Raw genomic sequence first — 24,210 nt, 5'->3', positions numbered from 1 at the left:
CAGAGACTCCATCCTCCCCCCACTCCCCTGATTCCAGCTCTCATCTGCACCGTCTTCACAGGATATCCCAGGAACCAGCATTTTAATTTCACTTTTCATCCCATTTCATAGTCTCAGTTCACAGTCTCTTTTACTGTCGTGATGAGGCCACACTCAGGTTGGAGGAGCAACACCTTATATTCCATCTGTGGTCTCCAACCTGATGGATTGAACATTGATTTCTCACTTCTGATAATTACCCACCCCCTCTCCTAACCTGCCCACCACAACCCTCTGTTCCTCCTCCTTCCACCATCTTCTACCCTCTCCTATCAGATACTCCCTCCTCCAGCCCTTTATCTCTTTCACCAATCAACTTCCCAGCTCTTTATTTCACCCCTTCCCCCAGTTTCACTTTGTACTTCTTCCACCCATCCCCCCGCCTTCTCACTCTGACCTTGGCCCAAAATGTCCACCGCTTATTAATTTCCATAGATGCTGCCTGATCTGCTGAGTTCTGTAGGGTTCATAAAGAAAGCTCTGGGACAGTGGCCTTCATAAATCAACGTTTTGAGTATAGGAGCTGGGATGTCAAGTTAAAACTCTGCAAGATGTTGGTGAGACTAATTTGGAGTATTGTGTGTAGTTTTGGTCACCAACCTGCACAAAAGATGTAAGGTTGAAAGAGTGTAGAAACAATTTACGAGGATGTTGCCAGGACTGATTACCTGAGTTGTAAGGAAAAGTTGAATACGTTAGCTTAGTGCATAGAATATTGAGGGAAGATTTGATTGAGGTATACAAGGTCGGGTAAATGCAAACAGGCTTTTTCCACTGAGGTTGGGTGGGACCTCAACCAGAGGTCATGGGGTTAAGGGTGAAAGGTGAGAGTGTGAAATGAGCTGCCAGTGCAAATGGTGAATGCAGGTTGATTTTGACATTTAAACTACATGGATGGGAAGGGTATGGAGGGCTATACCAGGTGCAGGTCAAGGGAACTAAGTAGATTAACGGTTTGGCACAGAGTAAATGTTTCTGTGCTGTAATGTTCTATGACTAACCACACATTACAACAGTGGTACGTAGAAGAGCATCTCTGAATGCACAACATGATGTGGCTGGGCTACAGCAGCAGAACACCACACCAGGTTCCAGTCCTGGACCGAATAAAGTGGCCACGGAGTAAAAATACCTCAGACAGATCAACAATACAAATACTTCATTTGCTTTATTCAGAATGCAGAATGCCTTACTTCATTCAGAATGTAGATGTCGGTACATTTATTTGGACGTTCTAGTTTTTACAATGATAAAGCAACCAAGCCATTGATAAAACATTGCTCCACTGTTCTCTCAAAAGGCTGCTACACAGATATGGTTCATCTGTACTTGCATATGGAGCAAGGTGGCCCACATAACTGGATTCATTATGAAACTTCATCAATAGAAAAATTATTCAGAGATAAAATTTTACAATTTCCAGAACACAGGTCCATTATGTCACAACATAGATCATTGCTTTTAATTGAGCACACAATGAAGCCTCCACCAAGATATAATTAGAAAATCAGAATAGTGCAGAAGTGAACATATTTTGCTAAAACAATTTACATACAAATTCATTAAATACATAAACAAGGTAGGCCATTTTATTACGCTAATGGAGTTGCACTAATAAGAACGTATTGCTGGTGGAACTGAGGCACATTCTTCTGCATCCAATGTCGTATCGATTACAGCTCTGTAGTCCAGAGTTACCTAGAATTTCAAATTTGCACAGGACTGCTTAGAACAGATAGAACCATAGAACCTTACAGCACAGAAACAGGCCTTTTGGCCCTTCTTGGCTGTGCTGAACCATTTTTCTGCCTAGCCCCACTGACCTGCACCACATCCCTCCATACCCCTCTCATCCATGCACCTGTCCCAAGTTTTTCTTAAATGTTAAAAATGAACCCACATTCACCACTTCACCTGGCAGCTCATTCCACACCCCCACCACACTCTGTGTGAAGAAGCCCTCCTAATGTTCCCTTTAAACTTTTCCCCCTTCACCCTTAACCCATGTCCTCTGTTTTTTTTATCTCCCCTAGCCTCAGTGGAAAAAGCCTGCTTGCATTCACTCTATCTATATCCATCATAATTTTATATACCTCTATCAAATCTCCCCTCATCCTTCTACACTCCAGGGAATAAAGTCCTAACCTATTCAACCTTTCTCTGTAACTCAGTTTCTCAAGTCCCGGCAACATCCTTGTAAACCTTCTCTGTACTCTTTCAACCTCATTATTATCCTTCTTGTAATTAGGTGACCAAAACTGCACACAATGCACAATATCTACAGATGTAGGTATAGTGTCCAAGTCAATCAAACAATAATCCAGACACCCTCCAATATCGACTTGACGAGTATGACGTAGGCTTTGTAACACTTATGTAGCTACAAAACTAAAGGAGAATAGGAATTCAAAAGTGCTGCTAGGCCAGATTTTTTATTGATTTGAGTTGGAAGAAGAGATCAGAATCTGAAGAGAAAATAAGAGAAATTAGGCAGATTGGGAGAATGGGCAAAGAGGCAGTTGGAATATAGTGTAGGGATGTGTATGGTCAGACATTTTGGTAGAAGGAATAATGGTGTAGACTACTTTTTAAAGGAAGAGAATATTTAAAACTCAAAGGTGCAAGGAGACTTAAGAGTCCTCATGTCAGTTAGTCTGACTTCAGGACTTGGCAACATGTTAAGAGTCCATTATTAAGGCATCACACACATAATGCTGGCAATCTCAGCAGACCAGGCAGCATCAATGGAAAAGGGTAAACAGTCGACATTTCAGGCCAAGACCCTTCTTCAGGAGGTTTCAGGATCATTAGAGGCACGTGATAAAACAGGCTGAAGTCCTTCAGGGGAAAACTTGTCTGACAAATCTGTTAGAAATCACTGAGGAACTAACAGGCAGGTTAGACAAGGAGTCAGTGGATGTTGTTTACCTGTCTTTTCAGAAGGCCTCTAACAAGTTGCCACATATGAGGCTGTTTAAGAAGTTAAGCACCCATGGTACTATAGGGAAGATCCTAACATGGATAGAAAATTTGCTGACTAGTAGGAGGTAAAGAGTGGGATTAAAAGGTGCCTTTTCTCGTTAGCTGCCAGTGACTAGTGGTGTTCCACAGGGGTTGGTGTTGGGGCCAATTCTTTTCATGTTATGTGTAAATGATTTGGAGAATGGAGTCAGACCGCCAGACTACTGCAGCACTCCCCCCCCCCACCTTTTCTGCGGGTTTGATGGTGAGGTTAGGATTAGTGCAGAGAGAGAGAGTTTGGCTTTGCGGTAAATTTTGCAGACGATACAAAAGTAGTTGGAGGTGCAGGTAGCATTGAGGAAGCAGGGATCTGCAGAAGGACAGACAGATTGGGAGAATGGACAAAGAAGTGGCAGATGGAATAAAGTGTGGGGAAGTGTATGGTCATGCACTTTGGTAGAAGGAATAAAGACAAACTATTTTCTAAATGGGGAGAATATTCAAAAATCTTAAGTGCAAAGGGACTTGGGAGTCCTTGTGCAGGATTCCCTAAAAGATAACTTGCAGATGAAGTCGGTGGTAAGGATGGAAAGTGCAATGCTAGCACTGAGAGGACTTGAATATAAAAGCAAGGATGTAATGCTGAGGCTTTACAAGGCATTGGTCGGACACACTTGGACTACTGTGAGCAAGAAAAGATGTGCTGGGATTGGCGAGGGTTCAGAGGAGGTTCATGAGAATGATTCCAGGAATGACAGGGCAAATGTAGAGGAGTGTTTGATGGCTCTAGGCTAGCACTTGCTGGAGTTTAGAAGAAAATGGGGGGGGGGGGGGGGTTGGTAGAATCATTGAAAATTATCAAATATTGAAAGGTCTATATAAAGTGGACATGGAGCAAATTTTTCCTAAAGTGGGGGAGTCTAGGACAAGAGGGCAGAACCTCAGAATTGAGGGACATCTATTTAGAACATTGGTGAGGAGGAATTTCTTTAGCTAGAGAGTGGTGAATCTGTGGAATCATTGTCACAGATGGCTGTGGAGGTCAGGTCACTGGGAAAATCTAAAGCAGATTAGCCAGAGCATCACAGGTTACAGGGAGAAGGCAAGAGAACAGGCGTAAGAGGACAATAAATCAGCCATGATCAAATGGTGGAGCAGTCTAATTCTGCTCCTATGTCCTCTGGTCTTAAAGTCTAAAGTAAAACTAAAGGAAAATAGGAATTCAGAAAATGGTGCTAAGTCAATAACAAAGGAACGTTTATTTACCTGACTTTGAATCTGATGAGATCTAAATTTGAAAACCCATGGTCCATACATAATGGGGTAACTATGTGAAAGCTGACTCACTGGAATGCCTGTAGTTTAGTGTTTTGTCTTTTCACCTCTGATCCTAAGCACATGCTCCTAATTAATGTATTAAAGTCATCCCATGCAGAGTCCAATTTAAAACACCATTTCAGATAGCCGATTTAATCAGAATCTCTACCTGCACAAGTCTGTGCTGAGCAAGTTATTCTGCTGGGTCAGCAGGCAGGTTATAATGAGAGAAATTCACAACCCTTTCTGAACACAGAGAGTGCTGAGTGCGTGGAATGGGCTGCTGGTGACGGTGGTGGAGGCGCATACAATAGGGTCTTTTAAGAGACTCCATAGAGCTCAGAAAAATAGAGGGCTATGGGTAACCCCAGGTAACTTCTAAAGTAAGTAAATGTTCGGCACAGCATTGTGGGTCGAAGGGCCTGTACTGCGCCATAGGTTTTCCATGCTCTTTACTATGTTTTATTGTAAGTCCTACAGACCCAGGTTAGGAATAACCATGAAGTATTCATAGAACACCATAGTACAGTATAGGTCCTTTGGCCTATGACATTGTGTTGTCTTTTATCCTACTCTAAGAACCCAGCCATCCCACATAACCCTCCATTTCACTATATCAATGTGACTACAAGTCTCTTAAATAACCCTAATGTAGCTGCCTCTACCACCACCTCTGGCAGCATATTCCACACACTCACCACTCTGACATCCCCCCATTACTTTCTTCCAATCACCTTAAAATGATGCCCCTTGGTGTTAGCCATTGCAACCCTGGGAAAAAGCTCCTGGCTGTCCACTCAATCTGAGTCTCTTATCATATTGCATGTTGATATTCTGCAAGATATTTTTTTAAGTTCTGGCTATGTGTGGCAGCCCTCAACCATAGAAAGGGCGTCAAGAGCCATTTTTACATATAGAATCAACATCCTCTCAACTGATAAAATAATGGCTACAGAAACAGCAAGAGAACCCACCTACAAAATATAATGCTGGGGCTGTATAAAGCACTGGTGAGAGACTTCACTGCGCATTATGAGTAGTTTTGGGCTCCTTTTCTAAGAAAGGATATGCTGACATTGGAGAGAGTTTGAAGAATGTTCACGAAAATGGTTCCATGATTGTAAAGCTTGTCATATGAGGAGCAATTGATGGATCTGGGCCTGTACTCATTGGAATTCAGAAGAATGAGCTCATTGCAATCTATTGAATATTGAAAGGCTTAGATAGGGTGGATGTGGAGAGGATGTTTCCTTAGGTGGGAAATTCCTCTCTGGAATCAACCTGGTGTACCTCCTCTGCACCGCCTCCAAAGCCAGTATATCCTTCCTCAAGTAAGGAGAAAAGAACTGCACACAGTACTCCAGGTGAGGCCTCACCAGTACCCTGTACACTTGCAGCATAATCTACCCGCTCTTAAATCCGATCCCTTTAGCAACGAAGGTCAACATTCCATTCGCCTTCTTGATAGCCTGCTGCACCTGCAAACCAACTTTTTGTGAGTCGTGCACAAGCACTCCCAAGTTCCGCACAGCAGCATGCTGCAGTCTTTTACCATATAAATAATCTGCTCTTTCATTTTTTCTTCCAAAGTGGAAGACCTCACATTTACCAACATTGCATTCCATCTGTCAGACCCTTGCCCGCTCACTTAGCCTAGCTATACCTCTCTGCAGACTCCCTGTCTCTTCTGCACAGTTTGTTTTTCTACTCAGTTTAGTATCATCAGCAAACTTAGATACACTACACTTGGTCCCCTCTTCCAGATCACTAATGTATATCATGAACAGTTGCTGGCCCAGCACCGACCCCAGTGGCACACCGCTCATCACTGATTGCCAACCAGAGTAACACCCATGTATCCCAACTCTGCTTTCTATTAGTTAACCAATCCTCTATCTATGCATTCTTATCTTATGGATAGTCATTATGTGGCGCCTTATCGAACAACTTCTGGAAATCCAAGTAAATAACATCCAGCTGTTCTCCTTTATCCTCAAGGAAGCCCAGTAAGTTTGTCAAACAGGACCTGCCTTTGCTGAATCCATGCTGCATCTGCCTGATGGATCCATTTCTTTCCTGAAGCCTCGCTATTTCTTCTTTAATGACATCTTCAAGCACTTTCCCAACTACAGATGTTAAACTAACCAGCCTATAGTTCCTCAACCATCCCACCAAGTGTTCCCAGTACACATTAGCCAAACTGTCCTTCATCCCATTGTAGTCTCCATTGTTTAATACACTGGCTTTAGATCAAACTATTGCACCCTCCATTTTAACAAGAAACTCAATCATACTGTGATCACTCTTTCCAAGAGGATTCCTAACTACAATATCACTAAATTTATCTGTCTCATTACACAGGACCAGATCTAAGGTAGCACGTTCCCTTGTAGGTTCAGTAACATGCTGTTCAAGAAAGCCATCACAAATGCATTCTATGAAGTCCTCCTCACGACAGCCTCGACCAACTTGATTCACCCAATCTATGTGCATGTTAAAATCCCCCATGATAACTGCTGTTCCATTCTTACATGCCTCAGATATTTCTGTTTATTACCTGTGCCACTGTACTGTTATTATTCAGTGGCTGATAGACAACTCCCACCAGTGAGTTTTTCCCTTTACTATTCCTAATCTCTTGAGTTTTTCCTTTTACTATTCTTAATCTCTACCCAGATGGATTCAACATTCTGCTCCTTAGATCGTCTCTGTCGCCCTGATCTCATCTTTAATTCAGAGCACTACCCCACCTCCCTTACCTTCCTGCTATCCTTCTGTACAACCTGATATTCTTGGCTATTTAAATCCCAATGCTCTCCACCCTGCAACCACGTTTCTGTAATGGGCACTAAATCATACCTCTGTACTGGTTTGTGCCACAATTTCACTGACCTTGTTCTGAATACTACAGGCATTCAGATAAAGTGCCCTTACACTCATTGTGTTTTAAATATCTTGTAATGTTTTTCCCTTTTGCACTTGACTTTTCTTCTCTCCACTCTTACTTTCCCCTTTTTATCTTTTGCTTTTACTTTATCTTTATCCACACTTCTCCAATCTGTTAAACTCACCACCCTGCTATTTATTTAAAGTCCTATCCTAGTTATGTGATTTGCCAGGTCCCATCATAGTTCAGGTGGAGCCTGTCCCATTGGTACAGCTCCCTCCTTTCCCAATACTGGTGACAATTTCCCATGAATTCAAACCCACTTCTCCCACACCAATCCTTGAGACACGCATTTAACGCTCTAATCTTCTTGACCCTGTGCCAATTTGCTCGTGGCTCAGCTAGTGATCCAGAAATTACCACCTTTTTTGGTTCTGCTTTTTAATTTAGTCCCGAGCTGCTGAAATTCCCTCAGCAGAACCTCTTTCCTCATTCTACATATGTCGTTTGTACCCACATGGACCACAACAACTGCATCTTTCCCTTCTCTCTGCAAATTCCTCTGCAGGTTTTTATTTTACTTTTATTTATTCATTTACGGGATGTGGGAATTGCCAGCTAAGTCATCGTTTTTTGCCCATCCCTAGTTGCCCTTGAGAAGGTGATGAGCTGCCTTTTTGATCTGCTACAGTCCCTGAGGCGTAGGTACAGCCACAGTGCTGTTAGGGAGGAAATTCCATGATTTTGACCCAGCGACAATGAAAGAACGGCAATACATTTCCAAATCAGGATGGTGAGTGACTTAGAGGGGGATTTCCAAGAGATGGTGTTTCCAGGTATCTGCTCTGGATGGTAGTGGCTGTGCTGCCTGAGGAACTTTGGTATCTTGTTGCAGTGCATCTCATAGATAGTGCACACTGCTGCAACTGTCCGTTGATGGTGGAGGGACTGGATGTTTGTGGAAGGGTTACCAGTCAAGTGGGTTACCTTGGACTGGATGGTGTCAAGCTTCTTAGTGTTGATAGAGCTGTACTCTTCCAGGTGAGTGGCGAGTATTCCATTACACTCCTGACCTGAGCCTTGTAGATGGCGGACAGGCTTTTGGGAGTCAGAAGGTGAGTTACACACCACAGGATTCCTAGCCTTTGACCTGTTCTGTTAGCCACGGTGTTTATATGATTAGATCAGTTCAGTTTCTGTCAATGGTAACCCGCAGGACGTTGATGCCACTGAATGTCAAGGGATGATGATTAGGAGCTCTCTTGTTGGAGATAGCCATTGCCTGGCACTTCTGTGGCTCATATGTTACTTGCCACTTGTCACTCAAGCCTGGATACTGTCCAGGTCCTGCTGCCTTTGGGTATGAACTGCTTCACTATCTGAGGAGTCACGTATAGTGCAGAACATTGTGCAGTCATCTATGAACATCCCCACTTCTGACCTTCTGACAGAAGGAAGGTCATTGATGAAGCAGCTGAAGATGGTGGTCCTAAGCTACTTCTCTGAGGAACTGCTGCAGTGACATTCTGAGGATGAAATGATTGACCTCCAACCACCACAACAATCTTCCTTTGTGACAGGTATAATTCCAACCAGCGGCGGTTTTTCCCTGTGATTCCCACTGATTCCATTTTAGCTAGGGCGCCTTGATGCCATACTCGGTCAAATCCTGCCTTGATGTCAATAAGATGTCCCGAACTTCGGCACCAAGCAGGCCACACGGCCTTTGGGACGCTCTATCCTCATGAAAGTCTATTGCCTTTACTACTACATTTCTCTTCTCTTCCGCCTCTTGAATGGCTCCCTGAACTACGGTGCCACAGTTAGGTTGCTCATCTTTCCTAGAGCCCCCACTCTCATCCACACAAGAGCAAGAATCTCGGACCTGTTGAACAAGCTCAAGATCTGAGGCTCCTCCAGCACAGTTGCTTAGATCCCACTACCCGCCTTTCTGGCAGTCAAAACCTCCTGCCCCTGACCACAGACCAAATCTGCGGAAGCTAATCAATGGGTGATTTCTAATTTTTCCATTGAATGTCAACAGATGTTAAATAGAACATGAGTTTTCCATCGAGATGTTGTAATTCAGTAAGTTCTATTTGGGTGTCTTTCTGCAAAGCACCCATGGTTTACTGACAACTAACTTTACCAGTTGGAAGTCACAATTAGAGTAACTGTAATTTCCTACTTTGCATGACCAGCAATTCAAAATATCTAATGCCTGTAGAATTTTGTAAAACTAACCATTTAATCATTCAAAAGAATGCTTTATTCAGATGGGATGATACTTATCTCAGTCTGTACCCTAGGAATCTGTCTGTGTACACTAATCAAAGATCCTCACCTTCCCAGTCTTTGGATCCATAGAGGAGAGAGTGTGTTTCCGCCAATGTTCGCTGAATGGTTTCTTTTCTTGACCTTGCAATGGTTTTGAAAAGTCATATTCATCAATTCTCAGCTGAAAGAGACAAATGAAATGAGGAAGTCCCAAATTATATCATTGCACATTTCAGATGGCCCCACGGAGAATCATTCCCAGCCCTTTCAATTTCATAGAACACAGAAGCCTTCTGGACAGTACAGGCCCATCAGCTCAAGATGTTGTGCCAACCTTTTAACCTGCTCCAAGATCAATCTAACTCTTCTTTCCCAGATGGCCTGCCACTTTTCCATCATCCATATGGCTTTCTAAGAGCTTCTTAAATGTCCCAAATGTATCTGCCTCTTCAACCACTTCTGACAATGCATTCCACACACCCAACACGTTCTGTAAAAAAAAACAACTTACCTCCTCTATACCTTCCTCTAATCACCTTAAAATTATAAGACCATAAGACATATAGACAGAATTAGGCTATTCAAAATCGAGTCTGCTTCTCCATTCCATCATGGCTAATACATTATCCCTCTCAATTCCATTCTCCTGCCTTCTCTCCACAACCTTCGATGCACTGATTAATCAAGAACCTGTCAATCTCTGCCTTAAATATACCCAATGACTTGGCCTGCACAGCCATTACTACCCTTTGGCTAAAGAAATTTTCCCTCCTCTCTTCTAAATAGATGTCCCTCTACTCTGAGGCTGTGCTCTCTGGTTCTAGACTAGGAAACATCCACTATCTTGGCCTTTCAAGATTCAATAGCTTTCACTGAGATCCCCTGCATTCTTCTAAACTCCAGTAAGTAAAGGGCCAGAACTATCAAACAACTCCTCATACTTTAACGACCCCCCACTGCCTACCTACTCTAAGCGCCCCACAGGCATCTCACTAAAGTGAATAACTGAGCTTCCCTGGTTCTGACAAGATATTCTATTCTGAGGCCAGGAAATGAAGCTAAAAAGATTAATTAAAATTCAATGATTAAATTAGGGGAAATTATTTGAAAGGTCAATAAATGTTCTCAACATTCATAACATTATTCACAGAGGGTAGATTTTAATGGTAAGGAAAAAAATTGCAGATGTTGAAAATATGCAAGTCCATGGCCAAGTGGTGATAGGAGGCCTGTCCTGGGGTTGGAGATGTGTCTGTGTATATGAGTGAGTGAGTGAGTGAATGAATGGCTGGGAGGGAGGATGGAGTCTTGTTTATCTGTTGTTGTGGTGATACTTGCATGTGCCCCAGCACATCCTTGAGTCCGTTGGCTGTTAACACAAATGATGAATTTTTTGTATAAACAAATGAATCTGAATCTGCTTCACAGATTGGGCATCTTCTGTGTGGACTGGAGTAAGAGGTCATAGGTTAAGATGAAAGATGAAATGTTTAAAGGGAACAGGAAGGTGGGGAGAGTGTGGAATGAGCTGTCAGTGGAAATGGTGCAATTTCAACTGCAACATTCAATGTTAGGAGGTGGAGCTAAGTAACCAACAGCAACTCCTTCGCTTGCATCTTCGAAAACAGTTCCATTTCCATCTTTAATATCTCTATTTTTCCCTTTTGGCTTTCTTTTGAAGACCCTGACCTGGAGTTACACGTCAACTATGATTCTTTGCGGGAATGGGACCCGCTCTCGGGGTTCCACGATCAGCCGTTGTTTGGCATGCCAAAGGCTTGGCCTAAGATTTCGGCTCGGATTCTGAAGCCTGGGATCTCAAGGAACTGGAGACGGGCGGATCAAGGGTCAGTGTCATCACAGGAGACCTGTGTGTCGTTGGGGAACTCGGAACATCTGCTCTGTGCCTGTGGACCCGGGATCCTTGCGATCTTCAGGCACAGAGCTAGAAAGAAGCGACGTAACAGACTCTTAACATCGTAAACCAGCGAGTTGTTTGTTATGTCTCCCCGCTCATTGGAAAATGGAGTCACCTCTTTCTCCCTTATTAGGAGAGAGAGAGAGAGCCTGCAGCATGTCGAATTATCGGGTGAACAATGTCGTCTTTGGGGTAACTGCAAGTCTTTGCTATTATTTTGCTCACACTTTATTTTTGCCAGTGGGGGGAGGGGGGGGTTGTTGCTCGCTGCTGCTTACGCACGGAGGGGGAGCTGGGGAGAGGACTTTGGGGTTCTAACATGTAACTGTCACTCATTCTTGGGATATTCCTCTGTTTTTGTGGATGGTTGCGAAGAAAAAGCATTAAATTGTACCTTTGAACACTCAAGAGAAGGAGGATATGGAAGGCTTTGGTCCAAGTGAAGGTTGATGGGTCTGGGCAGAATAATAGCTGAAATGGACTAGATGGACTGAAGGGCCTGTTACTATGATGTAGTATTCTACGAGTCTAATTAATGTTTCTGGCCAATGACCCTTCATTGGAAACTGCTATCCGATCTGCTGATTATCCATGGTATTTTCTGTACTTCATGGATATCTTTTAGACACTTTTGATGCAATAAAGATTCAGCGCCCAGCTCCGATGTGAGATGCAAGAGAGTTATGTTGTTTGATCCCATCAGACTGTCAGATGACTCTAACCTTGAAGTCCTCCCGAGCATGTGCTCCTCTGCTTTCCTTGCGAGCCTCTGCACCGTAGATCGTCTGCAAGGCACACAGCATCAAGTTTTGCAGCTCCAAGGTCTCAATCAGGTCAGAATTCCAAACGATACCTGAAACAAACAGCATAGCTCTCATTAAACACAGTTTACTGACCACTCAGCACATTTGAAACAAGTATTGTGCTTATTAATCACAAGATCCTTACCACTAAACTGCTCATAACCAGAATCAAAGAAGATCCCACCCTGTTTCATTCACCCAGTTCCTCTGGAATAGTCCTAACTGTTCTGATGATCACAGATAACATTGATGCCTTGAAGAAAGATCTTTCTTCATGAACTGCTGGTTTACCTCTATCGTAACTGACAACCTTCTTAACCACATCTGACCTTTCTTGCATCTCTACTTGAAACCCTTCTCCTCTTAAAACTTAGAGCAAGGATATGCTTGAAAGGGTACAGACGAGATTTACCAGGATGATTCCTGGTTTAGAGAGTATGGATTATGATCAGAGATTAAGAGAGCTAGGGCTTTACTCTCTGGAGAGAAGGAGGACGAGAGGAGACACAACAGAGCTGTACAAGATATTAAGAGGAATAGACAGAGTGGACAGCCAGCACCTCTTCCCCAGGGCACCACTGCTCAGCACAAGAGGACATGGCTTTAAGGTAAGGGGAGGGAAGTTCAAGGGGGATATTAGAGGAAGGTTTCTCACTCAGAGAGTGGTTGGTGCGTGGAATGCACTGCTTGAGTCAGTGGTGGAGGCAGATACACTAGTGAAATTTAAGAGACTACTAGACAGGTACATGGAGGAATTTAAGGTGGGGGGTTATATGGGAGGCAGGGTTTGAGGGTCGGCACAACATTGTGGGCCGAAGGGCCTGTAATGTGCTGTACTATTCTATGTTCTATGCTTGTAAGAAGAACACAGAACCGCTCAGATCCTCTATTTCCACCCTACTGGCCTCCCCATATAATACTGGTCTCTTCAGTTGACTTTTCAGGCCGAGACCTTCAGGACTGAGAAGGAAGGGGAATGATGCCAGAATAAAAAAAATGGGGTGGGGGGAGGGAAAGAGGGTAGCTGGAAAGTGATAGATGAAGCCAAGTGTGTGGGACAGGTCAAGGACTGGAGAAGGAAGAATCTGATAGGAGAGTGGATCATAGCAGAAAGGGAAACAGAAGGGGACTCAGGGGGAAGTAATAGGCAGGTGAGAAGTAAAAGATCAGAGTGGGGAATTGGGGGGAGGGGAATCTGTTTATCAGAAGGAGAAATCGATATTCATGCTATCAGGTTGGAGGGTACCCAGATGGATTATAAGGTGTTACTCCTCCATTTGGAGGGTGGCCTCATCTTGGCACAAGAGGAACCACGGATCAGCACTTCGGAACATGAATGGGAATTGGAATTGAAATACTTGCCACCAGAAAGTCCTGCTTGTGGCAGATGGGAGCAAAATTCGGCCTTTCAGCCCTTTGAATCTGCTCTGCCATTTCATCAAGGCTGATTTATTATTTTTCTCGACCCCATTTCTCTGCCTTCTCCCTAAGACCTCTGATTCCCTGATTAATCAAGAACCTGTCAACATCCACTTTAAATACACCCAATGACATGGCCACCACAGCCATCTGTGGCAATGAATTCCACATATTTACCAGTCTCTGGCTAAAGAAATTCCTCCGCATCTCTGTTCTAAAGGGATCTCTTTGTACTCTGAGTCTGAGTCTGTGCCCACTGGTCCAAGACCCTCCCAGTATCAGAAACATGCTCTTCACATCCATTCTGTCTAGGCCTTTCAACATTCGATAGGTTTCACCAAGGTCCCCTGTCATTCTTCTAAACTCCAGCGAGTACCAGCCCAGAGTCTTCAAACACTCATATGTTAACCCTTTCATTTCCAAGCTCATTCTCTTGAACCTCTTCTAGTCCCTTTCAAATGCCATTAGCCCAAAAACTGCTGACCAATATCTTATAAAGTCTCAAAGCCTTATAAATAAATTAATCAAGGAAGTCATGAACCTTTTGTTACAAATGACAATGATCTGAACTGTATTTCTCTCTCCACAAATGTTACCCAATCTGCTGTCTATTTCCGACATCCTTTATTTCTATGTTAGGAAATATATTTACCTCTGTCAAATGTCTTGATGTCACTCAAGCAATTGTATAGATCACTCAGCTTGTCACAGCCTTCCTTAAGCACTGACCCTGTGCGGAACACTGCTGCGTGACTTTGCATGCACTGGAGAAGGTAGGAATTAAGTGAACATTAATCTTCCGTACATCCCTAATCAGCATCAAGACATTTTATAGCCCATTCAAAACAATTAATTTCCTAATTAAATTTAAATCAACTAGCTAACACACTGCTAAAGCAGGCAAGCTGGCAAAGGTTTAATTCGAAAGATGAAATACAAGTTAATTAGCAATAATGTCTTTTGGTAGCTACATTTTGTTCAGAAGAATGCATCAGTGTGAGGGAAGCTACATAAAGAAACCTATAGCATTGCGGTTTGCGTAACGCTTTACAGCATCAGTGATTGGTGGTTCAATTCCCACCGCTGTCTGTAAGGAGTTTGTACGTTCTCCTTGTGACTGCATGGGTCTCCTCAGGGTGCTCCGGTTTCCATCCACATTTGAAAGACTCAGGGTTAGGGTTAGACCATAGGAGCAGAATTAGGCCACTGAAAACCATATTATGTTAAAATATAACTGATTTTAGATCTTTGAGGCCAAAGAATTTTAACTTGCTACCCTGATGCAAAACTGGCAATTGCAGTTTGGTCCCCTGTAACAAGAAGATTATTTCCATTTTGAATGCAGTATGAGCAAGGACTAATGCTTGCCATCTGCGATACAGATTACAAATGTGTACTGTCAATTCTCACGCTTTGACGTCAAAACACTATTGAGGCCTATAGTTAAGTTACAAGCTTAGATTGTCTAAATTACCCCATTTGCTTCATTTTAGAAGATTAAAAGGTACCTAAGTACACAGTTTTCAAATGGCTCAATAGGGCTAATATAGAGTATCTAATTTCTCTGGTGAGAATCAGTAATAACCCTAACCACATCTCCTTCATTAACAGAAAGGCTCGGCAGAAAATGCATTTCTTGCAGCAGTTTGTAGAATTCCATCTTCCGTAGCACATACTACAATTCTACATTGTCATCACAGAGAGCATCTTTGCATCAGCTATTTCTGTCTGGTAATCTGCAGCACCCTCTCACAATATATAAAAGCCATAGTGAACTATCATGTCAGCAAAAAAAGTCATTGGCTGCAGTCTACCATCAGTGCAGCTTCTTTCCAGAAAGCACTATGAAAATAAAAACTTCACACCATCTTAAAAGTTTCTCCCCACCCCCAAGAAATTAGCATCCCATCCTCATCTATTACCCCGCCACTGCACTGCACACACTTTAAAACACTTTTTACATTGCTGTTTACATTGTCGCCTTCCTGTCAGATTGAAACAGTCTGACCATTCTCCTCTGATCTCTCTCATTAACAAGGCGGCTCTCACTCACAGAACTTCCGCTCATTGAATGTTTTTTGTTATTTGCACCATTCTCTGTAAACTCTATAGAGACTGTTGTGCACGAAAATCTCAGGAGATCAGCAGTTTCTGAGGTACTCAAACTGTCACGTCTGACACAATCATTCCATGGTCACAAACAAGAGAAAATCTGGAGGAACTCAGCAGGCCAGGCAGCATTTCTGGAAAAGAGTAAACAGCCGATATTTCAGGCTGAGATCCTCTTTCAGATCTGTCACTTAGATCACATTTTTTTTCCATTCTGATGTTTTGCCTGAACAATTGAACCTCTTGACGATGCCTGCATTGAGTTGCTGCCACATGATTCGCACTAATGAGGTGAACAGGTGTACCTAATAAAGTGGCCACTGAGTGTATATCCGTGGCCTACCCTGCGTCATTAGAAATACACTGATGGGGCAAAGAAGCCACTCAGCATTATGGACAACCTTGAGAAGATTAAAGATTAGCTTTATTTGTCACACATACATCAAAACATACTGTGAAATGTCATTTGTGTCAATGACCAACACAATCTGAGGATGTGCCGAGGGCAGCCTGCGAGTGTTGCCGTGCTTTTGGCACCGACGTAGAATCCCCACAACTTACTGACCCTCACCTGTACGTCTTTGGGACGCGGGGGGAACTGGAGCACCTGGAGGAAATCCACACGGTCACAGGGCTAACAAACAAACTCCTTACAGACAGCAGCAGGAACTGAATCTGAACTGCTGGTGCTGTAAGTTGTTAGGCTAAGCAAGCACCACCTTACCATACCACCCTGTAAGGAACACATTGCTACTGTTGTACGATTCAGCCTAGAAGCATTCATCGCGCATGGAGTCATACAGAACTGCAGCACAAAAACAGACCCTTTGGCCCATCTAGTCCATGCTGAATATTTCTGACCATGTTTTGCATCTTCCCATAGATATTCCATCACCCCAAGTTATAGGCAGGAGGAACCATCAATCCCAAAGTGCTGCCGATCTTTAATGGTTTTAATAGGAATATTCATTAATATTTGCACTAAATAGCCACCAGCTGAGCTGAATCACGGAAAGCCTTTTAAACACTGGCGCCCCTATTTTCAACAGTAACTTCAATTACCCCATACTATACAAAAGCTTCGAAATATATTGACTGAGTAATTTCCGAAAGCTGCCCCGTTCCTCACCTTCTGCATGTTCAGACGGAGCTCAGATGTGCGAGTGCTTCCGTCAGCAAACCGCATTCTGTCCAGGTTCGCCACTGACTCCTCCCCGGCATTTGGATCAATTGGTGCAAGAGCTTCTCCTGGGTTTGCAGCAAGAAAGAATAGCACTTCAGATACAAAGAAATTATCTTAAAAAGAAGCAAATTCTATTCAGTTGATAGTAATTCTTCCACAAAGAAGAACAGTATTGTTGTAGCTATTATCTCCCCAAGATCTAGCATGTAGAAAGAGCACTGAAAAACAAAAAAAAAAACACAAAACATGAAACAATATAGTAAGCATCCTTACATCAAGTGTCAGAAAGTTGTGTGATCATACCCTACCAACGTGGAACTTAGTCTGTAATGATGAATTGCTTTCCAGCTTATAACACTATATGAAATGCAGGGAGTTCTCTTAATAACATAAACATGAGAAAGTCTGCAAATGCTGGAAATCCAAAGCAACTCACACAAAATGCTGGAGAAACTCAGCAGGTCAGGCAGAAACTATGGAAATGAATAAAAAGTTGATGTTTCAGGCTAAGATCCTTCTTCAGGACTGGAAAGGAGGGGGAAGACACCAGAGGGAGGAAGATTAGTGGGGCGGGGAGGTAAAAGTATACTTAATGGTTGGATCCATCAATTAACATTACATGGCCTGATTTTTTTTGTATTTGCACAGTTTGCCTTTTGCCTTTGGTAGTTTGTCAGTCTTTGTATGTATTTTTCATTGATTCTGTAATATTTCTTTGTTCTGGTGTGAATGCCTGTAAGAAAATGAATCTCAGGGTTGTATATGGTGACAAATATGTACTTTGATAATAAATTTACTTTGGACTTTGTCCTTTAATGTGGTCCTTGGTGAAGGAATGTTGGCTGCTGTGTAACAGTGAACGTACTTAAGATGTGACACACTAAGAAGAATTCAGGGATATGAAAGACAATAAGTAACAAAGCTCACTTGCTATTTAACAAAAGTTATAAAGTTGTCCTAACATTGGATATTGCAATACATGCTCTGATTGGGACTTTAATAAAATGTACAGTACCAAGAAATCCTGTTAACTATTGGTGGGGAAGAATAGGAGGAAGAGAGGAATTGGCTGGGTGGGAGGCAGACAATGGAACTTGCTTATTTGTTTCATGGTAGTGTAGTGGTCAGGACAATGCTTTACAGCACAGCTGACCGGGTTCTGCTGCCTGTAAGGAGTTTTGTATGTTCTTTCCGTGACCACATGGGAGCTCCGGCTTTCTCCCACAGTCCAAAGACACACTGGTTAGTAAGTTGATTGGTTGTTGTAACTTGTCCCGTGATTAGGTTAGGATTAAATTGGGGCATTGCTGGGCAGTGTGGTGGCTCATTGGGCCCATTCCACACTGTTACCTCAACAACATTGGATTCCAATACGAAAACTTAGAACCCGGGTTCTCAGACAGTATGAAAAATAGTTACCATAAACCCAAGGTTCAAAATTCCAATTTTAATTCTCTATCCCCTGGTATTAACCATTTCTACTCTGGGAAAATGTCTCTGCCTGTCCACTCAGTCTATGTTGTTAGAGACGTACGAGGTGCCAAGAGGCAGAGAATCTGCAGATGCTGGAAAATCTGAACAATACACACAAAATTTCGGGGGAACTCAGCAGGCCAGGCAGCATCTATGGAAAAAAGTAGAATTGATGTTTCAGGCTGACGCCCTTCGACAGGACTGGAGAAAGAAAGCTGAGGAGTGGGAGAGGGCAGAGAGAAACACAAAGTGATAGGTGAAACTGAGAGGGCAGGAATGAAGTAAATAGCTGGGAAGTTGATTGGTGAAAGAGATACAATAGGACTGGAGAAGGGGGGAGTCTGATAGGTGGGGATAGAAGGCTGTGGAAAAGAAAAGGGGGGAGGAGCACCCGAGGGAGCTAATGGGCAGGCAAGGAGATAAGGTGAAAGAAAGAAAAGGGGATGGGGCTGGTGAAGGAGAGAGTGGGGGTGGGGCGGTGGCATTACTGAAAGTCTGAGAAATTGATGATCATGCCACCAGGTTCGAGGCTACCTAAACAGAATACAAGGTGGTGTTCCTCCAACCTGAGTGTGGTCTCATCATGACAGTAGAGGAGGTCATGGATTGAAGTATCAGAATGGGAATGGGAAGTGGAATTAAAATGCGTGGCCTCCAGCATCTGTGTGTGTTTCATGCACCTCTATCAAGTTACCTCTCATCCTCCAACATTATTTGGCAAGGAATAAATACTTGCCCTCCAAACACTGACATTTTGTAGGAAGAAAAAACCAATGATCAAGAACCTATTTTAACCTTGATTGGTTAGAACACTCTGTGACGTGCTCTGGAAATGGTTTGCTTCATTTCAGAATGAGTCAGAAAGCTTACCAGGCTTGGACGTTTCTGCAATGGTGAGGGCACAGGCACGACCAAACACCACCAAGTCGAGTAAGGAGTTTGCTCCAAGCCGATTAGCTCCGTGTACAGAAGCACTAGCAGCTTCACCACAAGCGTAGAGACCAGGGACGACAACATCTTTACCATTTACATGCTTAATCACCTGCAAGAAGCAAATTATACACTCAAATGTAGTGAAACTATTCTTATAGCATGAGCCCAACACACTTCCATTCAGATAAACTGTTTTAAAAAACTGTACACCTCATGAACACTTTAGAGCAGGGGTTCCCAACCTTTTTTATGCCATGGACCCCTACCATTACCGAGCAAGCTTCATTATATGACACGTTGCTGCAGGGTTAGCTTGCAGGTTGAGTCAGTGGTGAGAGAAGCAAATGCAATGTTGCCATTCAATTTGAGAGGATTTGAATATAAAAGCAAGGATGTAATGCTGAAGCTTTATAAGGCATTGGTTATACCAAATTTGGAGTACTGCCAACAGTTTTGGGCCGCTTATCTAAGAATCGATGTGCTGGCATTGGAGAGGGCCCAGAGGAGGGTCATGAGAATGATTCTGGGAATGAAAGGGTTTGTGTATGAGGCTCTGGGCCTGTGCTCACTGGAGTTTACAAAAATGGGGATGGGGTTCTCATTGAAACCTTTTGAATATTGACAGGCATAGATAGAATGGATGTGGATAAGATGTTCCCTATAGTGGGGGAGTTTAGGACCAGAGGGCATAGCCTCAGAATAGATGGGTGTCCATTTAGAACAGAGTTGAGCAGTAATTTCTTTAGCCAAAGGCTCATAAATCTGTGGATTTCATTGCCACAGACAAGTCATCAGGTATATTTAAAGTGGATGTTGGTAGATTAGTCGGGAGATCAAAGGTTACAGATAAAGGTAGAATGGGGTTTAGAGGGATGATAAATCAGCCATGATGGAATGGTGTAGCAGACTCAATGGACTGAATGGCCTAATTCTGCTGGTATGTCTTATGGTTTTGTTATTTCCTCATAACACAAACAGTGTCAATGCTGTAAATGTATCAAGTTCCTAAAGAAAGCAGAATATAATTTTGTTTCTACTGGCTTAAGAAGGTTGAGATTCACATTATTCATAGTAGACCACATACTAATATGACGTTGTCAGGGAACAAAAGTGGTCCCTTCTTTGTTTCACGACTTTATAGTGGAACTCACACAAAATTCTGGAAGAATTCAGCAGGTCAGTGAGCACTTGTGGAAAGGAATATAGAGTTAATGTTCCCGGGCAGAAACCCTTCAGCAGGTCTGGTATTCTAACTGGCTGCATCACTGTCTGGTGTGGAGAGGAGGCACTGCATAGGACTGAAATAAGCTGCAGAAAGCTATGCTTTGCAAATCTTCTTTAAACTTTCCCCCTCTCCTCCCCTCCCCACCTTCCCTTTGGTATCTGACATTCCCAACATGGAAGAAAACATCCATGCCTCTCAGCTTTGTATATTTCTGACGGTTCACCCTTCAGTCACAAATGTGTGGGTAAGCACAGCCAATTCTGTTGCTGGCAGAATTACCAGGTGGTGAGGTAACAAAGTAAATGCTACAGGCCGAGACCTTTCAGCAAGTCCTGATAGGTCTCGGTCCTAGAAATGTCGACCATATATTCCTCTCCATTGATGCTGCCTGACCTGCTGAGCTCTACCCCAGCACTTTGCATTTCTCTGGATTTCTAGCATCTACAGAATCACTTGAGTCTATTACCTGTCCTCTGTAGTTGGTGGGGACACCCCCCATATTGTAATGCACTGTAGGCAAAACTGGAATTGGCTCTTTGGTTACATCCACACCAGCAAAAATCATGGCAGTTTCTGAAATGCCAGGCAGTCGCATTGCCAGCTGCTCTGGGGGCAGATGGTGCAGCTGTAGATAAACATGGTCTTTTTCAGGGCCACATCCTCTATTAAGAGAATTAAAAGCAAAAGTCAATAATCAAGGACAACACATCAGATAAATTAATTTCAATTCTTAAGATAGTCAAAAATATATCAGTCAAAAAATTTAAAACTATTAGTATCAAAATATTATAGTAATCAACATTGCATCAGACAGTTTCATATAAATAAGCCATGTTCTTTAGCATAAGAGATGGGATGTCATATTGAAGTTGACCAAAATATGGGTTAGACCTCATTTGTATCACTGCACACTATTCAGGAAGGACATGTCAGAGAGAGAGAGATTCACCAGGATGGGCAGGAAGGACATGTCAGAGAGAGAGAGATTCACCAGGATGGGCAGGAAGGACATGTCAGAGAGAGAGAGATTCACCAGGATGGGCAGGAAGGACATGTCAGAGAGAGAGAGATTCACCAGGATGGGCAGGAAGGACATGTCAGAGAGAGAGAGATTCACCAGGATGGGCAGGAAGGACATGTCAGAGAGAGAGAGATTCACCAGGATGGGCAGGAAGGACATGTCAGAGAGAGAGAGATTCACCAGGATGGGCAGGAAGGACATGTCAGAGAGAGAGAGATTCACCAGGATGGGCAGGAAGGACATGTCAGAGAGAGACAGATTCACCAGGATGGGCAGGAAGGACATGTCAGAGAGAGAGAGATTCACCAGGATGGGCAGGAAGGACATGTCAGAGAGAGAGAGATTCACCAGGATGGGCAGGAAGGACATGTCAGAGAGAGAGAGATTCACCAGGATGGGCAGGAAGGACATGTCAGAGAGAGACAGATTCACCAGGATGGGCAGGAAGGACATGTCAGAGAGAGATTCACCAGGATGGGCAGGAAGGACATGTCAGAGAGAGAGAGATTCACCAGGATGGGCAGGAAGGACATGTCAGAGAGAGAGAGATTCACCAGGATGGGCAGGAAGGACATGTCAGAGAGAGACAGATTCACCAGGATGGGCAGGAAGGACATGTCAGAGAGAGAGAGATTCACCAGGATGGGCAGGAAGGACATGTCAGAGAGAGATTCACCAGGATGGGCAGGAAGGACATGTCAGAGAGAGAGAGATTCACCAGGATGGGCAGGAAGGACATGTCAGAAAATGAGAGATTCACCAGTCTGTTTCCTGCAGGAGGGCTTACCAATAAAGTGGATAAGCTGGTTTACCCTCTCTTGAATGTGTGTGGTTGCAGATGATCTTACAGAGATTTACGAATTTATGAGGTGCATAGATGGGATAGTCTGAATCTTTTTTAAGGGCAGGGGAATCTAGGACCAAAGAACAGCAGTTTAGGGTGAGGGGAGAAATTTAAAGGGGATCTGAAAGGTTCCCACCCCCCACAATGTGGAGGGTGGTGCAGATCTGAGAAGAGTTGCCAGAGGAGGCTATACAGGTAGATACTATTGAGATACAGTAGGGAACAGGCCCTATGAGCCATGCTGCTCAGCAATTTCCCAATTTAATCCTAGCCTAAACATGGGGTCAAATTAACCTACTAACCGGTAAGCTTTTGGACAGAGAGAGGAAGCCGGAGCACCCTGAGGAAACATACGCAGTCATGGGAAGAACGTACAGAATCCTTACAGGAAGCAGCAGGAATTGAACCTGTAAAACGCTGTGCTAACCACTACATTACCACGTCACCCAATTAAAATGTTTAATAAGGATGGGGAGAGTAAAACTAAACAATAGGCGAGAGGAGAAAGGTTTAAAAGAAACCCAAGCAAAGGTTAGTCATGAACTTCCAGTAAGATGGTGGTGTGCTCGACTGTAGCAGTTTCTAAGGGAACCGAAGTTGTTATTGAGCCTTTTAAATGTATTTTTGATCATTGCAAGATCTTGCTAGACATTAAGAACTTTAAGTATTCAAAGTCTACCCCATCAGTGAGTTGCTCATTGTGGAAAAACTGAAGGAGCTGGACTTGGTGCGGATCATGGTGCTGCCTGCGTCAGAGGCATTGGTGTGAGGGAGGTGTGTAGTTCAACAGCGAGTGATCATTCTAGTCACTTTTCTTGAGATCACAAGACTCTGTTGGACGTTGTTAATGTGGGATCCTGCAAGTCCAATTAACTAATTTATTGGTGGACAGCAGGGACAGATGGTGGGGGAGCTGCATTGCCTCAGTCACAGTGAGGACTAGGCCTCAAGCCGTAGTGCTGCCCAGGAGAGGTGCCACGGCCGATGTGCTCCACCGGGAGCAGTGTGACGTGGTGCAATGTCCAAGCCGGAGTCCGTGCTGCCCCCCAGTGTTCACTCGTCAGAAGACAATCTGTACTGTGTTTGACTGCACATCTCTACAGAACTTAAGAGTGCACGAGTGAGTCTGTGCTATCTTATATGTGCTACGTGTTCGCTGTACTGTGTGTGACTGTTGGAACTGGGTTTGCACCTTGGCTCCAGAGTAACGCTGTTTCGTTTGGTTGTATTCTTGAGTATTTATGTACAGTTGAATGACAATTAAACTTGAACTTCGAAACAGAAGGTGGGGTGTATGGAATGTACCCAGTAGGACAAGTACTTGTACAGGATCTGGATCTTGTATGGGCACATCTGACTAATGTAGATGGGTATCACAGTCAATGTGTACGAATTGAGCAATTAAGTCCTGTTCTTGTGCCACGTTTCTATGATTCTATATCAATAGCTCATCTCATTGTTCAGTACAACTGTGAGGAATAAATCTGTCACTGTATTAAAGCCATGATCTGAGCGATCAGTTCAACAAATGTGCTACTTAAACTTCACAGTAAATTTATTATTAAAGTACCTACATGTCACCATATATAGAACATATATAGAACTTTCTTGCAGGCTTTCACAGTAAAACAAAGAAACACAATAGAATCAATGAAAGAATGCACACAAAGACTGGCAAACAATTAAAGTGCACTAATGCACAAGACAAATTGTGCAAATACAAAAAAGAATAAAATGAAATAATAATCATCAATAAATAAATATTGAGAATATGAATTGTAAAGTCTGCAAACATGAGTCC

General features: G+C 43.3%; 1 protein-coding gene across 2 annotated transcripts in view; it reads right to left on the bottom strand.

Annotated features, from left to right (window-relative positions):
* Nucleotides 1-1,183: 1,183 nt before the first annotated feature.
* The window catches only part of sdha (succinate dehydrogenase complex, subunit A, flavoprotein (Fp)), a 51,671-nt gene continuing 28,644 nt past the window's right edge, over nt 1,184-24,210 (bottom strand). For both annotated transcript variants that reach the window (XM_059984692.1, XM_059984682.1), the window contains exons 9-15: nt 21,011-21,206; nt 19,257-19,428; nt 16,860-16,978; nt 14,274-14,385; nt 12,122-12,252; nt 9,549-9,662; nt 1,184-1,737 (exon numbers count right to left, since the gene is read on the bottom strand). In XM_059984692.1, coding sequence (XP_059840675.1) covers nt 1,651-1,737; nt 9,549-9,662; nt 12,122-12,252; nt 14,274-14,385; nt 16,860-16,978; nt 19,257-19,428; nt 21,011-21,206 — 931 coding nt within the window. In that variant the 3' untranslated portion in view covers nt 1,184-1,650. The remainder of the gene's footprint in view (nt 1,738-9,548; nt 9,663-12,121; nt 12,253-14,273; nt 14,386-16,859; nt 16,979-19,256; nt 19,429-21,010; nt 21,207-24,210) is intronic.

Source organism: Hypanus sabinus, chromosome 1, assembly GCF_030144855.1.
Source record: "Hypanus sabinus isolate sHypSab1 chromosome 1, sHypSab1.hap1, whole genome shotgun sequence".
NCBI classification, from domain to species: Eukaryota; Metazoa; Chordata; class Chondrichthyes; order Myliobatiformes; family Dasyatidae; genus Hypanus; species Hypanus sabinus.
Note: the sequence above shows the minus strand (reverse complement) of the source record. Positions and strands in the feature narration are given on the sequence as shown.